Source organism: Vespula vulgaris, chromosome 8, assembly GCF_905475345.1.
Source record: "Vespula vulgaris chromosome 8, iyVesVulg1.1, whole genome shotgun sequence".
NCBI classification, from domain to species: domain Eukaryota; kingdom Metazoa; phylum Arthropoda; class Insecta; order Hymenoptera; family Vespidae; genus Vespula; species Vespula vulgaris.
The window spans coordinates 8,012,179-8,028,499 of record NC_066593.1 but is presented as its reverse complement, the minus strand read 5'-3'; the positions used below and the strand labels follow the sequence as shown (position 1 = coordinate 8,028,499).

At 25.9% G+C, this 16,321-nt stretch overlaps 4 protein-coding genes across 8 annotated transcripts; 2 read left to right on the top strand and 2 right to left on the bottom strand.

Annotated features, from left to right (window-relative positions):
* The first annotated feature begins 144 nt into the window (after positions 1–144).
* LOC127065978 (protein transport protein Sec23A) lies at positions 145–4,478 on the top strand. Of its 2 annotated transcripts, XM_050999084.1 has the most exons (12): positions 145–324; positions 446–728; positions 823–909; positions 992–1,238; positions 1,310–1,559; positions 1,637–2,287; positions 2,355–2,508; positions 2,593–2,744; positions 2,819–2,993; positions 3,088–3,309; positions 3,518–3,538; positions 4,087–4,478. In XM_050999084.1, exons 2-12 carry the CDS (start codon positions 450–452, stop codon positions 4,174–4,176), a joined length of 2,328 nt encoding a protein of 775 aa, XP_050855041.1. In that variant the 5' UTR covers positions 145–324; positions 446–449; the 3' UTR covers positions 4,177–4,478. The 2 variants fall into 2 exon arrangements, with proteins under 2 accessions (XP_050855041.1, XP_050855042.1); XM_050999085.1 differs by lacking the exon at positions 3,518–3,538 and having other exon boundaries at positions 146–324.
* A 181-nt stretch (positions 4,479–4,659) lies between these two features.
* On the bottom strand, positions 4,660–5,990 carry LOC127065981 (calcineurin B homologous protein 1). The gene is made up of 4 exons (XM_050999090.1): positions 5,600–5,990; positions 5,215–5,478; positions 4,984–5,077; positions 4,660–4,892 (listed from the first exon to the last, which is right to left on the bottom strand). The coding sequence occupies exons 1-4, from the start codon at positions 5,664–5,666 to the stop codon at positions 4,748–4,750; spliced, it is 570 nt and encodes a 189-aa protein (XP_050855047.1). The 5' UTR covers positions 5,667–5,990; the 3' UTR covers positions 4,660–4,747.
* A 160-nt stretch (positions 5,991–6,150) lies between these two features.
* On the top strand, positions 6,151–11,622 carry LOC127065977 (putative ATP-dependent RNA helicase TDRD12). 2 transcript variants are annotated; one of them, XM_050999083.1, is made up of 18 exons: positions 6,151–6,247; positions 6,812–6,999; positions 7,081–7,349; positions 7,421–7,620; positions 7,709–7,883; positions 8,003–8,129; positions 8,233–8,397; positions 8,602–8,754; positions 8,845–8,997; positions 9,075–9,318; positions 9,394–9,534; positions 9,629–9,810; positions 9,967–10,092; positions 10,218–10,366; positions 10,546–10,716; positions 10,824–10,998; positions 11,109–11,288; positions 11,398–11,622. In XM_050999083.1, the coding sequence occupies exons 2-18, from the start codon at positions 6,946–6,948 to the stop codon at positions 11,605–11,607; spliced, it is 2,874 nt and encodes a 957-aa protein (XP_050855040.1). In that variant the 5' UTR covers positions 6,151–6,247; positions 6,812–6,945; the 3' UTR covers positions 11,608–11,622. The 2 variants fall into 2 exon arrangements, with proteins under 2 accessions (XP_050855040.1, XP_050855038.1); XM_050999081.1 differs by lacking the exon at positions 6,151–6,247 and adding an exon at positions 6,588–6,726.
* Positions 11,623–11,688: 66 nt separating this feature from the next.
* LOC127065980 (transcription termination factor, mitochondrial) lies at positions 11,689–13,776 on the bottom strand. Of its 3 annotated transcripts, none has more exons than XM_050999088.1 (4): positions 12,905–13,776; positions 12,707–12,803; positions 12,425–12,578; positions 11,689–12,133 (listed from the first exon to the last, which is right to left on the bottom strand). In XM_050999088.1, exons 1-4 carry the CDS (start codon positions 13,484–13,486, stop codon positions 11,938–11,940), a joined length of 1,029 nt encoding a protein of 342 aa, XP_050855045.1. In that variant the 5' UTR covers positions 13,487–13,776; the 3' UTR covers positions 11,689–11,937. The 3 variants fall into 3 exon arrangements, with proteins under 3 accessions (XP_050855045.1, XP_050855044.1, XP_050855046.1); XM_050999087.1 differs by having other exon boundaries at positions 11,701–12,367; XM_050999089.1 differs by having other exon boundaries at positions 11,711–12,367; positions 12,707–12,798; positions 12,905–13,039.
* Between the last annotated feature and the right edge of the window lie 2,545 nt (positions 13,777–16,321).

Below are 16,321 nucleotides of genomic sequence, written 5' to 3'. Positions count from 1 at the left end.
TAAAAAATAATGTAAGATTATAAATAAAATCGAGATATTTTTAAATTAAGTTCTAATGTAAAGAATTACATTTAATAAAAATACTTACCAAATTTGAAAATATCCTTTAAGATAGGCGTTTCTGCGCATGCGTTTATGATAACCGTAAAGCAATGTGTTACGAGTGACGTGGCTGGAGTGACAGCACGAGTTATGCGTTTTTCGATAATGTTACATAGTTTTGAATTTTATAAACTAATATAAAATAAATATGAGAATTTAATAAGAACACATATTTACAAAATTACAAAAATTTAAAGAAGTAAATTTAATTGTAAAAAGAAAGTAAGTTGAATTCTTTAACCTATAATAAATAATTTGAGCAAAGATATGAAATAAAGTTATTGAATAAAGATATATTTATGAATTCCATGAGTTGACGGCCGATCTTTTTTTATGATCATAGCAACATGACAACATATGAGGATTTTATTCAACAAAATGAGGATCGCGATGGAGTTCGTTTTACTTGGAATGTCTGGCCATCATCACGTATTGATGCTACTAGGCTTGTTGTTCCTTTAGGAACACTTTATCAACCTATTAAAGAACGTCCCGATTTACCACCTATTCAATATGATCCAGTTTTGTGTACTAGATCTACATGTAGAGCAATTTTAAATCCATTATGTCAAGTAGATTACCGTGCAAAACTATGGGTCTGCAATTTATGTTTTGGAAGAAACCCTGTAAGAAATACATTTATATAAAATATTCATTTAACGATAACTAAATTTTTTTTAATTACTTATATTTATAACATATTTTTATATGTTTATTTAGTTTCCACCACAATATGCAGCTATTTCAGAACAACATCAACCAGCTGAATTAATTCCTATGTTTTCAACAATCGAATATACTATAATGGTAAAAATATCTTTATTTACTATTAAAAATACTTTTATTTATAAACTTACACATTCATTCTTTTTTTATATTATTTCTTCAGAGAGCACAATGTCTCCCTCCTATCTTTTTACTCGTTGTTGATACATGTATGGATGATGAAGAGTTAGGTGCACTTAAGGATTCACTTCAGATGTCTTTATCTTTGCTTCCACCTAATGCTTTAATTGGTTTGATTACTTTTGGAAGGATGGTTCAAGTGCATGAGTTAGGTTGTGAAGGATGTAGCAAAAGCTATGTATTCCGTGGTACTAAAGATTTGCAGCCAAAACAGGTTCAAGATATGCTTGGTTAGTATTAAATTATTTAATATATTTTTTATTCAAATTTATTTTATTTATCATTATCTTTAATGAATTAGGTATTGGTAGACCAATACCTGGTCAAAATCCAAATCAACAGAGAGGTTCTGGTGGACAGCCCTTACCACCGGCTAATCGATTTTTACAACCAGTACATAAATGTGATATGAGCTTAACAGATTTACTTGGAGAGTTGCAATGTGATCCTTGGCCAGTCGGACCAGGAAAACGTCCATTGCGTTCAACTGGCATGGCATTAGCTGTTGCTACAGGACTTTTGGAAGCTAGCTATGCAAATACTGGAGCCAGGTAATGAAATAGTATTATTGACAATAATATGACAGTGTTTCGTATATACACACATATATATATGAATAATTTTTTAGAATCATGCTCTTTGTTGGAGGACCATGTTCTCAAGGTCCTGGTCAAGTTGTAACAGATGATCTTCGTCAACCCATCAGATCGCATCATGACATTCAAAAGGATAATGCAAAGCATATGAAAAAAGCTACTAAACATTATGATGGTCTTGCTTCTCGTGCTGCCACTAATGGTCATATAATTGATATTTATTCATGTGCTCTTGATCAAACTGGATTATTAGAAATGAGACAGTGTTGTAATTCAACGGGAGGTCACATGGTAATGGGAGATTCATTTAATTCATCTCTTTTTAAACAAACATTCCAACGAGTGTTTACAAAGGATGCTAAAGGTGAACTAAAAATGGCATTTAATGCTACTTTGGAAGTTAAAGCATCACGAGAACTTAAAGTTTCCGGTGCTATTGGACCGTGTGTTTCGTTGGGTATAAAGGGATCTAGTGTAGGAGAGCAAGAAGTTGGTTTAGGTGGTACATGCCAATGGAAATTTTGTTCTTTAACACCATCAACCACAACAGCAATTTTCTTTGAAGTTGTAAATCAACATACTGCGCCAATTCCACAGGGTGGAAGAGGTTGCATTCAATTCATTACACAATATCAACATAGTAGTGGACAACGAAGAATTAGAGTTACAACTATAGCTAGAAAGTATGTATTATCATTATATAAATTTTGTATTTTATTTTCTTTTTATTTATAATATTTTTGATTATAGTTGGGCAGATGCATCTACATCATTGCATCATATAAGTGCAGGCTTTGATCAAGAAGCAGCTGCAGTTCTTATGTCACGTTTAGCTGTCTTTAAAGCTGAAAGTGATGATGGTCCTGATGTTCTAAGATGGGTGGACAGAATGCTTATAAGACTTGTAATTATTTCTTAATTACTATTTTAACTTCATAACTATTTAATATTATATAAAATATAAAAATGTATTATTTATAAATTGCAGTGTCAAAAGTTTGGTGAATATTCTAAAGATGATCCAAATAGTTTTAGACTCGCAGAGAACTTTTCGTTATATCCACAATTTATGTATCATTTACGTAGATCCCAATTTTTACAAGTATTTAACAATTCACCAGATGAAACAAGCTTTTATAGGTAAAGTTATTTCTGTTATATTTATTTATTTTTTCTATATTAGATTCACTTTTATTAATTCACTTTTATAATAGGCACATGCTAATGCGTGAAGATTTGACAAATTCTTTGATAATGGTACAACCCATTTTATATAGTTATGGATTTGGAGGTCCACCTGAACCCGTGTTACTTGATACTTCGTCGATTCAGCCAGATAGAATTTTATTGATGGACACATTTTTCCAGATCCTCATATTTCATGGAGAAGTATAAATATATTTCTTAGTTATAGTCTCAGATATATGTAGTATTCTATATTACTGTAATATGCATTATGTTTAAGCTGCATTTCCTTCAATAGACTATAGCACAATGGCGACAATTAAAATATCAAGATTTACCAGAATATGAGAACTTCCGTCAGTTATTAGCAGCACCGGTTGATGATGCTGCTGAAATACTTAGTGGAAGATTTCCAGCACCTAGATATATTGATACAGAACAAGGAGGCTCGCAAGCTAGATTCTTGTTGAGCAAAGTAAATCCCAGTCAGACTCATAATAATATGTATGCCTATGGAGCGGTAAGTTCATAAAAAAATTTTATATCTTATTTTATGTTTAATTATTTTCATTTTATATTAAATAATATCGAAGTTACAGTTTAATAAGTTCATAAAGTTTTTTTGTTATTACATATATTGTCCTCATATATGCAAAAGTTTTAGTTAGCGTATAATATCAATCATATGTAACTAATATTTTTTTTGTCACCACGATCCTGTGAACCAGGGGATGCCGTTACCCAGTGGGGTGTGTTTTTCAACTCATTATTAAATTGCTTTTTTTTTTATAAGGCTTCAACGCTTTGGTGGTGGACTTTCATGAAATATTGTTAAATTTTTTAATTGTGATAATCTCAAAAATAACATCTAAATATTTATCATTTTATTTAAGGTAGCACACACACAAAATTTATTATATTATATATTATTTATAGCAGTATTTTTCATATTTATCTATACATAATATTTTTTTCAATCTATATAAATATAACACGATAAGTATATTGAGATACATACAATGTTAAAAACAGGATTTTGGAATTTCAATGATTTATATAATATTAATAATTAATACATCTATTGCTTAATATGCTAATATGACACAGCTTTATATAAATATGTTTTTATATGTACATACTATTTATATGTACATGTAAAATACATATAGATTGATGTTTCTCATAAAAAAACTTTTAGTATCTCTAATCTGTGTAAGGTTGAGGGTTAAATTTATGGTTTTATGTTATAAATTATTTTTTAATTTTTTTTTTACTAATCTAATAAATTATCGTTTAGGAAAGTGGAGCTCCTGTTTTAACTGATGATGTCAGTCTGCAAGTATTTATGGAACATTTAAAGAAGTTGGCTGTTTCTTCTACAGCATAAATCTTATATGGATATCTATCTTAGAATTATTAATTTCTATGCATATTATACATTTTTCAGCCTCACTAGCATTATTAGGAATTATTAATTTTTTATATTTGATAGAGTATCAAGTATATTAAATATATAAAATAAGTTTTGTAAATTTGTCAAAAGAATTTTGGAACATGCAATTTATTTAAAACTTAAATGTATACAGTAATCCATATAATGTATTTTTCTGTCTTATGATTTTAAGATCAATAATTGTTGTTTATATAAATATAAGATTGTATTAATAATATAGAATATTGTTAATATTATTCCAATTGTTTGCTTTTTTACATTCTGGCATGCTTAAAAATTATTGTGTTCTTTGTAATACATAACATGAATAATATGTAACACAAACAATATATAATATTCATATAAATTATACAAAGATTGTTATATAAAAATGTAATATTCATAAAAGATAAAGAAACAACATGTTAGACATATTAATACATATTTCATTATAATAAGTTTTATTTTTTATTTTGCTCTTTTTAACATTATTAATAAAGAAAATCTGTTACAATACATAGTAAATTTAGCTAAGAAATCTTATAGACATTTTTTGTTCAACGTCTGTTCGTTCTAATACTTTGCAAAATTCTTCCAAAGATATCATACCATCTCCATTTTCATCGGCTTCAACAATTGTACGTTCTGCAATGCTGGTAAGTTGTTCCTCACTATATATATATATGGAGAGACATATTAATATGTATATAACTATATAGTGATCCATATTTTACTTGTGTAAATATTATATATACTTCTTACCTAATGTTAGCTCCAACCATCATGTGCAAAATAGCCAATAATTCATCTTTAGATATTAAGTCATCGTTATCCAAGTCATACATTTTAAAAGCAACTACAAATATAAATTATTAAATAATTATTACGATTTGTTAATTATAATTTTTTGTATCTACCAATTAAGTTGCTTATATAAATAATAAATATGAATGAATTTGTAAATTATCTAAAACAAGTGATAATATTACGTACATTTTAATTTTTCCTGTCTCGAGTTTAATCTGTTAGGACTATTTTTCTTGATTGGCCTAAAATGTGCTAGTACTTGCATGAACTGTAAAAAGTTAACTCTATCATTACCACTTTCATCAAAAAAGGCATTTACTATTCTTTCACCGAGAGGATTTATTGCAAGTTCAGGAATTCTTAGAAAATCTTCTCGACTTAATGTACCACAGTCTCCACGATCCAGACTAGTAAATCGACTATATAAGCGTTCAATCTGATTTGGAGTAACTAGAATAAATGAAATAAAGATGTAATTAAATATATACACACACATCACACATATTTAATAGAATCTTATTTTTCATCTATTTTAATATTTTAACAATTTTATAATTTTTTCAGTACATACATCCTGTTGCTTCTTGAATTTGAGCTATTTCTTCTTCACGTAAAAGAAGACTCGATTTATTTCCCATTTTATGCTATATATATATATATTACTTTAGGATTTTAATATTAATCTTATTATATTGATTATATAATCATGATTTCAGATCTACTTTAAAAAGTTCAAAGTACAATTTAAGGTTTTGACAATTGAAAAATTGAAAATGTATATGAAGTATACAATTATTGTTCACTGTCGTGTGATTCTAGCGAATTTCTTTCTACTCTTATTAATTATTGTATAATAGAATCGCACTTGTAGGTTTTAATTCCATTTTTTGTTTTTATTTCGATTAATTTTATAATTGCGCAAACAGGGCAAATACACAGAACTATTTTATTATACGTATTTCTCTCGTTTCATCTCATACGAACACACAACTTATATATATATTTACAGGTCGCCAACTTATCAAAAATTCAAGAGAATAAATAAAAAATAAGAAAAATACTGTAAAAATAGATAGTAGACGACTTCATAAATTTAAATGAGATATATAATTTAATATCAATTAATTACTAATAATTGGAGAAAAAACATATAGCAAAGTATCGATAATTAAGTTACTATATTTGTAATGTCCATTTTGTTTGGCGTTTCAAGAGAAAAGTATGTATGTAGTGGTTAATCTCAGAGCAAAGTAGAGTTGGCAGAGAAGAGCGCTACAATGCAAATAATTTGAATTCAAATGTTCATAACTTAAATATAAAATAAAGATAGGATCGAAAAAATTCACGAATTTAACTGTATTAATATGATCGATTTTATGAGTAGATAGCTAGTATTTCTTTTTCTTAATTGTTAAAGAATCAAAAAATCAATTTTTTAAAAATGCTATCTTTTAAATTGAAGCTTAAATTCGCGGGCTTTTCTAAATGTCATGTGAGGTCTTTTGAATCACCGAGCTATTACTAAAACACTTTCTGAATAAATCCTTAGTACTTGTATAGTTTTTCAAGAAATTTTTGTGAAATTATGATTACGTATATGTAATAAAACAAACGCATAGTTTTTTATCTTTATTAATAATTAATAATTATTACATTTAATAAAAATGGATTCAAATAATGAATTTTCTAACAATAATTGTTAGTCGTTTTTATACATCATTGTTATGATATAAAAAATGTATATAATCTTGTAACACTGTGATTTCTTTTTTTTTGGTTTTAGGTAAAGTTGTAATTCCAGAAACATCATTTTCTGTAAAAGTTACAAATATTAAGAATCCATATTGCATAAGAATATATGAAACCAAAAATTATATTAAAAAATCTAGTCTTATCACTACAAAATTAGTAAAATATATGAAAAAGGAAAATTTGAATTCAAAGAATAATGATGAACTAAATTTAGGAGATGTAAGTTAAAATATTTATATTCTAATAATTATATAGATTAATTAAATCATATACTATATTTTTTTATTATATTTTTTATAGCTTGTCATTGTTCATGGTAAAGTAAGTCAAAACGTGGATCTTCCAGCATGGTTTTGCAGAGGAATAATTGGCCACTTTAATCCTACGACTATGACATATAATGTTCTTTTAATAGATCATGGAATTTCAGTGACATTATTAAAAGATGATTTTATTTCTTTACAACATGATATTATATCTGATAAGTATTTAACATCAGTTATTGGTATATATAACATAATACCTACAATTATTAAAAAGAAAGAGTCTACGAATGAATTTATACAATTGTAAGTAAGTTTGTTTTTTTAACAGAATTATGTATATGCTTTATGTCTTAATGTTTAAAAATTTTAAACAGTGTAACAAATAAATGGACAAACAAAGCTATAAAATTTATAAAAGAATTAATTATTGGATCTAGTATAATATATTTTGACAGTCTAGTCTGTGATGAGTATGGAAAATATTATGGAGAGTTATATCTTGTTATAAATAATGAAATAATATGTTTAAGTAAAACTCTAACTGAAAATGGATATGCAACTTATCTAAAAGGAGGTAATCTTTCACTACAGTAATCTTTGATATATAGTATATTAAATCTGAATTTATATCAAATAGTATATAAAATATTTTGTCCATATAGATTTATTAAAATTAATAAAGGAACCAAATAGCAAGTTCAAAAAAGAATCTGAGAATAATATTACTACTTATTATATACAAAAAGTAAATGATAGTAATTTACACAAAAATAAGGATTATATGGTAAATTTAAGTACATGTCATTCTAGAGAAAGCAATCCTGAATATAAAGAAAGGTAAAAAAGAAACAGTAAATTATATTTATCAATAATACAGTAGAGTACATGTTATGTGTATTATATTTGTCCATCTTTTATTATTAGAGTTTTATGTATTTAACATTAATAATATTTAGGTTTCATGAAAAATGTTCAGATGCAATAATAGAAAATCGTACACGTAAAGTATTAGTATACAGCAATATATTATGTAAAACTTTGAATTTTGTTACCGATGCTCAATTTCCTGCAAAGATACATAAGGTGTGTTTTTGAAAAGAAATATTTTCTTATATTTTTTTCCTTCAACAAAGACTTTTTAGATATTTAGTACATAATATATTGTATATTTTTTCTTTTTATACAGGCTTGGGATTCATTAGTGCAATCAAGTAAACCTAAGAAGATGCAATCATATATCTGGCCTGCTATAAAGCAAAAGCTAGATGTGGTTGCTATTGGAACTAAAGATTCTGGTAAAACATTCGGATACAGTTTTGCTATTACTGGTTTACTTGCTGCACAAGATTCGGTAATTATTATTATATAATTACTCAATGTAAGTTTATTTGTTTTGGATTAAGTGTAAGTGAAACTTATATTTAAGCTTTATTTTTACATTATCTATTATGTATTATATTTTTTTTGTATTTCATCATGGTTACATTTAACTTATTAGTCATATTAATAATATATTTATATATTTTTGTTAATGAATTGAAATATTTCAATACAGTTGCCCGAAGGAAATAAACCATCAGTATTAATATTATGTGCATCATCTTCAGAAGCATTCAGTGTGCATTCACTTTTCTTGGAATTTTTGCAAAGTTATGATAATATTAACACAATTTTAGCCTTTACTGGAAAATCGTACAGGTCATTGGCGGTAAGAATATACATATGGATTCTTATTTTCTTATGTATATCTAAAGCCTATAAGAAGATTATTTATTTGTATTATCTTTATTGTTTCTAGGCTGAAATATACAATGGATGTCAGATATTAGTTTCAACACCAAGATTCTTAGCAAAATTTATGAGAACATACAAAGATTTGTTAAATTTTGACAGTCTTTGTCATTTAATTCTTGATAGTGCAGATGTGATATTAGATAAATATTATGCTTCTGTAAGATAAATAATTTTTATGATATAATATAATTTTTATGGTATGACATAAAATATTATCTGTATATAATGTTTTAGATAGTGGAATTATTTGGAAAACATAAAATAATTAAAAATAGAGAGAATCAAAATGACGAATTATTTCCACTACAAATAATCTTTGCTGCGAGATATTTCACAACACCGATAAGAACACTCGTTCAGAAAGTTATGTATAATCCATATATATGTATTACTTCATTCCTAGAAGCAGTAATATTTAAATCTGTTCAACCAAAGATGTATCTTATAAACTCAAAATTTAAACTTCAAAAGATTTTAGGTAATTATATTTGTACAAAAATTTCATCTTAAATCAAGGTATAATAAAACTTTTATATAAATAAACATATTTTAGATGTATTGGATAATGAAAACAAGTTAAAAACTATGATTATATGTACAACTATCGATGAAGCAGAAGAATTAAACGCGTTTTTATTGAAACATAAACAAATACTTCTAGCACATGAGAAAAAGCATCTATTTGAAATACAAGGTTTGTTAAAAGTAAAAAAAAATTATAAGACAATTTTACCTTTAGAAATATTCTTATCATATTATATTTATTTTTTTGTTGTTATTAACTATAGCTATTAAAGAAGTATGGGAAATATCTATTCCTGGTCATTATCCTATTATAATATCTACTGATGAAGTTTTATCTGATTTAAATATTACAGATGTAGATTGGTTAATACATTATTCTGTTTCATTACATGTACAAACAAAATTTAATTTCAGATTTTCAACTCTTATGAATAACTTACAAAAGGTAGTAAAAAGAATTATTAATTTTTTCTTTACTATACACTTTATCTTAAACTCGATAAACCATTAGGTATTTAATATATCTTGATAACTACATACATGAGATCTTGATAATGCATATAGAGTTAGATAGAATTAAATAGTTTATTATATTTTACAGAAAACAACTAAATGTAAAGTTACAATATTTGTAAATGAAAATGATAATATACAATTTTTAAGTATAATTAATATGATGAAACGAATGGGTGTAGTGCTATCAGATGATGTATTATTTAATATTGAGGTAGAGAAAAATATTTCTTATATCAAGTATTGTTTTTATCATATTTTTTTAAATTTGAGATTTTATGAATAAAAATATAGTAATTCATAAAATATTAAAACTTAAAAAAAATATATTTTTTATAGCGTATATCTATGTCATTGGATAAATGTAAAAAGGAATATCCTATATGTGACAAAGTGAAATCATTAGGATTTTGTCCAAACAAAAGTTCTTGTGTATTTAGACATTGTATTCTTCCCGACATTGATACACCAATGACAGAAATAGAAACGTAAGTTGTATTTATTAGTTTTTACTAAATTTTTAAAATATTGGCCTCTATTCACATAATTAACTTAAAAATAAAATAGAATAGCAGAAATAATTATTAACAAATGCAGAAATTCATAAAATTTATATAAATATTCAAGAGATTACCACACTTGTATATATATTTTTATCTTATTGCAGAGGAGATAAAGTTAAATTTATAATTACGTATATACATAATGCAAGTCATTTTTCAGCCAGAGTGGTAGAATATATAAAAGCAAGTACTTTGGAAAAGATAGAATTTTCAAAAAATGAGTATATTATGCTTACATCAAAAATTCAAAATTTTTATGGGAATATTGATAACAGGTATTAATACAATAGAAATTCATTTCGAAAAAATTATAATAATTTTAGACGCAATTATTTCTTCAATATTTATGTATGTTATATATTTTATACAAATATGTATGTAGGAGGAGATCTGTTAACGTTAATGTAGGAGATATTTATGGCTTAGAAGACTCAATAGAAAGTTTTAAAAGAGTACAAGTCTTACAAATTAAAGATGGAAAAAGCAATCATTTTGAGAGTATGGAAATTGCAGATGTAAGATGTATTGACACTGGCAATATATTAAATGATATTAAGGTATTTAGTACAAAAATGGATAGGCTTTTGTTGTATAATATAATACACACATACACACACACACACACACACACATATATAGATATATAATTTATAATTTCCAATTTTAGGTACAAAAATTATTATGGTTGCCAGAAGAATTATCTAAATTGCCAGCACATATAGTAGAAATTTTTTTAGTTGGCATAGCTCCATGTGATGATGAATATGAATGGAATAATTGTGCTAATGAAATTGCTTATGATTGGTTTGTCAAGAATTTAAATCAATATTCATATATTATTGGGGAGGTAAATTATCTTGAATACAATTATAAACTAAATATTTTAACTAATCAAAAAAAAGAATAAAAATATATATACATGTATGTAGTAATGTTATATTCATTTTAACATATAGGTTTCTTTACATTTGAGTAACATAATTTGGGCAAATACTCTTGAAATTGGTACAAAGATGATTGGACGATCCGATATAGTTGGTCTTAATTTAAAAACTGAACTTATAAATAAACATCATGCTGCTGTTAATAAAGATCATATGCAAAATATATATACGTTGTGTAAAAAAGGTGGGTTAATCAAGAACAACAAATGTGATTCAGAATAGTTGAAATTTTTATAAGAGAAATAACAGAAATAGTCTTTTTTTTTATATACTATTATACACGAACATATAATCTAAAGAATATTTTGTAAAAAAATAAGTGGCAGTATCCTTACATTAATATCAATTATATATCCTTTCACAAAACTTTTATTATTAATCCTATATAATCTAGATATATTTTTGTTATATATATTTTTATATTTGATTAACATTATTTTATATATAAAGAATATAGTAACAGAGATATTTTGAATATATAAATTTATTACATAAATTATATCAAATCGTTTAGCAATTCTGTATAGCAAATTTATGTATTACTTGTTAGATTTATTTATCATCAGTATCATCAGGTATGGTTTTATCATCAGGTATTGTTTTATCATCAGGTATTGTTTTAGTATTAGGTTTATATGTACTTTTAACTACAGTTTCGAAGATCTTTGAATTACAATATAGTAATGATAGTCTATGTTTTCCCCGTAATTGTTGTAATATTTTAAGGCGTTCTTCTAGTAATGTTGTTCTAAGTAAGAAAACACGATAATACATTAACATATCTTGACTATTATATCCATATTCATACAGTATATTTATTACTTTATCTAATTTATTTATTGATACATCTAACAAATCTGGTGCTCTATTAACATAAAATTTAATTTCATCTTCAGTCATATTTAATTTTTTACTTAAGAAATCCACATGTTTACCATAAATTTCCTCTAACATTTCTGTTTTCTTTAATGTTTTTATATGGCTGAAACAATTTTTTATTATATTTAATTGTTGAATAATATAGTTTTAATGAACTTACTTGCTTAATTCATGTATAGAACCTCGAAGTATCCAAGGCATTATTTTTTTCATTCCTGCTGCTTTCATCATTGATGATCTTCTGTGTATGGTTCTTGCATTATAATTAAATACCCAAAGAGCAATTAATATATCCTTTAATTCATAATCAAATTCTATAATAATGAAAATAATATATGAGTAAATAAAAAATAATATATACGATAATAATCTATAATAATATGAAATAATATATTATAAAATGAAAAATATAACAAATAATCTATTGAATAATTTTTGTTACCTTTCAGTGTTTTTATAACTTCTTTTATTCTTCTAATAGAAAGTGCTATTACTGAGGGTTCTTTTTCAATATATTCACACAATGTATGGACACTACACTAAAAAATACAAATGTTTTAAAAGTAATAACATAAGTGATAAAAATAAGTAAACACGTAAAATTTTTAAACTCAAATTTGTGATTTGATTTTATAATTACATGTAATTCATCTGCAAGATATTTAATTTTATTTATTTTCTTTCCTTCAATTGTCTCTTCATTAAACATTAATACACTTAAATATTTTTTATTTATGTTTAGTAATGAAAGCATTTCAGAGATATCATCGTCAATATTTTTGATGCAAGCAATTTTTTCTTCTAAACTATTAATGTTTTCTATCAGTATTGGTAAGTTTTCTACAATTGAAGATACTGACAAACCAGCATTATTTGCGATAGTAATCATATTTATTATCTCTTCTTTTGTTAATACTTTACATTTAATAATACCTTTCCAGATTTTTAATGCTTCATACTTATTAATTGAAAGAATATTTGATAAATTAATAATTAATGATCGATCAGGCTTTATATGTGCAGAAGTATTATACATATTCTTTTTATAAAACCCATTATATTTATAAGTATTAAAAGAATACTTTCTTATCACTTGTATCGTTAATAAATTAAAGAAACCTATTTTTGATTGTATACTATATTGCAATAATAATGAATACGTTTGTAATTGATATGCTTTAATAATCAACGTTACTAGGTTACAGGCAAGTTGATTTGCCATTACTATTTCTTATAAACATGTTTCACTTTATCATACATTGAATTTCTTTCTTCTTATTTGAATTGTTTTTTTTTTTATAATAATAAACAATAATTTATACAAAATATAAGTACTTAATTACTTTAATAATAATTTAGAATTGTCACTGGATTTGTAATTTTATAAGATTAATTTATTTATTAACATCTTTTTACAATGAAAAAACACTAAAGAGATTCTTAACATGATCTATTCATAGTTCGTTACATACACGAAGCTTCGGTAACGAATAGAAAGAATTTGATCTTATACATAACCTCAAATGTAGAACGCTATCAATTTATCGGACTTTCAGCGACATCTAGTGGTTTAGTGGTGTAACTAACTTTAAAACGAAAATATCTCATTGTAACAAAGCTAGTAAATAAATGTTTCAATTATCCATGAATTATAAAAAGATATATTTAATTATAACATTTATAGTTTTTAGTAACATAATACATTTAATTATCATCTCATAATGTATTTAGTAATAACATCACCATATAAAATTCGATTAATATAAACATAATCATACAATTTTTAAATAACATGAATATTAGACAACATTAGTCACGTGATTGCCGTGAAGCAAAACAATAACGAATCGCGTCAGAGTAATCACAATAATCCGTTATTTGCGCGGTTGGAGAAAGTAACTACAGCGTTGTAAACGATCGCTGCAATTCTAAGATTTTCTATTTATTTCAAGTAGATTCGACAATAGAAAAATAACGGTAGTAACTGTGATCGAGCGTAAGAAGGTATCGCGAGTGTCAGTGCAGTGTTTTTATTATATTATCATTATTATAACGAAGCATTTGAGTGAGTGAGATCAAGCAAATCGCAGTGTTTGGTTCGATGGTTATCCCAGCGATGTTATGATGTAGTTCTACGATCGTAATACGTAAGTAAATGAACTATTTTAATTCTTTTCCTTTTCTTTATTTTACGTTATCGACATGTGGAAACACAAACGAAGAGAAACAAACACGTACACGTACACATGTACGTATGACTAATCTTAACTACTACGAGTATGGTTAATACGGAAAGTACGGAAAGTACGGAAATTGCTGTGGTTTGTGTTATTATAAGAGTGAAGGGGAAAGAGAGGCAAGATATATACTTAATTATTCTTCTTAAGAAAGTTATGTACATGAATATAATTCCAAGATTTTCATACAACTTTTGTTTAATTTATCCGAGCTTAGTAATGACGCCGATAAGATGGTGTCAAGCAGCGTGTCAGGGCCGCGTGTATGTACTAGTCGTAGAATAGCTAGAACGATCCTTTCTCTTTACTTGTCAGTTGGAAAACGAACTCGCATGCGTTCTCCGGTACGTTTTATACCATTCTCCTTCGTGAAAAACTCGTTTAATATACGCGAGAACGATTACGAAAGTAATTCGATTAGATTTCGTCTTCTTTGTGCCGATCAAAAGTGAAAAGCGTTTCGTGATAGGGATCGATGTAAATATAAAAAAGAAAAGAAAGGAAAAAAGGTTAACCTGTGTGATAGTGAATACAAATAAAACGGTTTAATAAGTGGAATATTAATTAAAATAATCGGAGGTAATATATATATATATAATATATAATTATATATTGTGTATACAATTTTCATATAGTTATTAATATCACAAAAACGTTTAAGTTAAGAACGATATACTATTTAAAAGTTTTACCGTTGGCTATACTGTTGATTGAATTAGTCGTTGATTAAAAAGTTCAGTTCGAGTTAAAGTCGTAGTATCACTAAAAGTGTTATTAACGATTTTAACGATTTTATAAGTATAAGAAAAATGTTTCGTGTTTTCAGAAATTTTTCTAACGATATTGTAGTCGTATATCTATTATGTAAATTAAAATTTCTTCCTTCACGGTCTCATATTCACTCGACATTAAAAAGATCATATTATCGAAAGTTTGTGGTACGTATGCAATTCGAAAAATATAATTTAGATATTTTTTTTATGACAACGAGATATTTTAAGACAGTTAATCCGAAGTCGTTTGTTTCGATGAAATTATGCAACCTTTTTTAAACGTCTCGATCATTTTTAATTAACATTAATAAAATTTTGATTATTGAGAGAGTATATCGATGATAATAAGGCAAAGTATAAGGAAATCTCTCTCTCTTTCTCTCTCTCTCTTTCTCTCTCTCTCTTTCTCTCTCTCTCTTTCTTTCTTTCTTTCTTTTTTTTTTTAATCTTAAAAACGTATCTCGTTTCAGAAACTATAGTCCCATAAAGTGATTGAGAAATTTTTCAAACGATATTATCGTCGTACATTTATTCTTTGACTTAAAATTTTTTCTTCTACGTTCTCATATTCATCTGACGACATTAAAAACATTATATCTATACTATAGAATAATAATAATAATAATATATATACACACACATACTATATTATAGAAGAAGAGAAAACATCTATACTATAGAATACACACACACACACACACACACTATATTATAGAAGAAGAGAAAACATTATATCATAATCAAATTTATGATACGTATGAAATTCGAAAAATATAATTTAGATGCGTTGTTATAACAATATGATATACAAACACAGTTCTCTCTCTCTCTCTCTCTCTCTCTCTATATATATATATATATATATATATATATATATATATCTGTTTCTGTCTTTCAATTTTAAAGACGTGTCTTATTGCAGAAACTATAGTAGAATGTAGACTCGGACTATAAACGCGTATAGAAACTATTGTGTCAGAGCTTGGCGAAAGATACTTGCTTTCACTGCATCGCACGATTCGTTCGATGTCTCTTCCTTCAATATTT

Coding starts and splice junctions, on each gene's coding strand:
- LOC127065978 (XM_050999084.1), top strand. CDS start 450: ATGACAACATATGAGGATTTTATTCAACAAAATGAGGATCGCGATGGA. Junction 729..822: donor TATGTTTTGGAAGAAACCCT/GTAAGAAATACA, acceptor ATGTTTATTTAG/TTTCCACCACAATATGCAGC. Junction 3,310..3,517: donor ATATGTATGCCTATGGAGCG/GTAAGTTCATAA, acceptor CCTGTGAACCAG/GGGATGCCGTTACCCAGTGG.
- LOC127065981 (XM_050999090.1), bottom strand. CDS start 5,666: ATGGGAAATAAATCGAGTCTTCTTTTACGTGAAGAAGAAATAGCTCAA. Junction 5,479..5,599: donor AATTCAAGAAGCAACAGGAT/GTATGTACTGAA, acceptor CATTTATTCTAG/TTACTCCAAATCAGATTGAA. Junction 4,893..4,983: donor ATGGTTGGAGCTAACATTAG/GTAAGAAGTATA, acceptor ATATATATATAG/TGAGGAACAACTTACCAGCA.
- LOC127065977 (XM_050999081.1), top strand. CDS start 6,693: ATGGATTCAAATAATGAATTTTCTAACAATAATT. Junction 8,130..8,232: donor TTCCTGCAAAGATACATAAG/GTGTGTTTTTGA, acceptor CTTTTTATACAG/GCTTGGGATTCATTAGTGCA. Junction 9,811..9,966: donor TTATGAATAACTTACAAAAG/GTAGTAAAAAGA, acceptor TATATTTTACAG/AAAACAACTAAATGTAAAGT.
- LOC127065980 (XM_050999087.1), bottom strand. CDS start 13,486: ATGGCAAATCAACTTGCCTGTAACCTAGTAACGTTGATTATTAAAGCA. Junction 12,804..12,904: donor ATCTTGCAGATGAATTACAT/GTAATTATAAAA, acceptor TGTATTTTTTAG/TGTAGTGTCCATACATTGTG. Junction 12,368..12,424: donor TCTATACATGAATTAAGCAA/GTAAGTTCATTA, acceptor AAATTGTTTCAG/CCATATAAAAACATTAAAGA.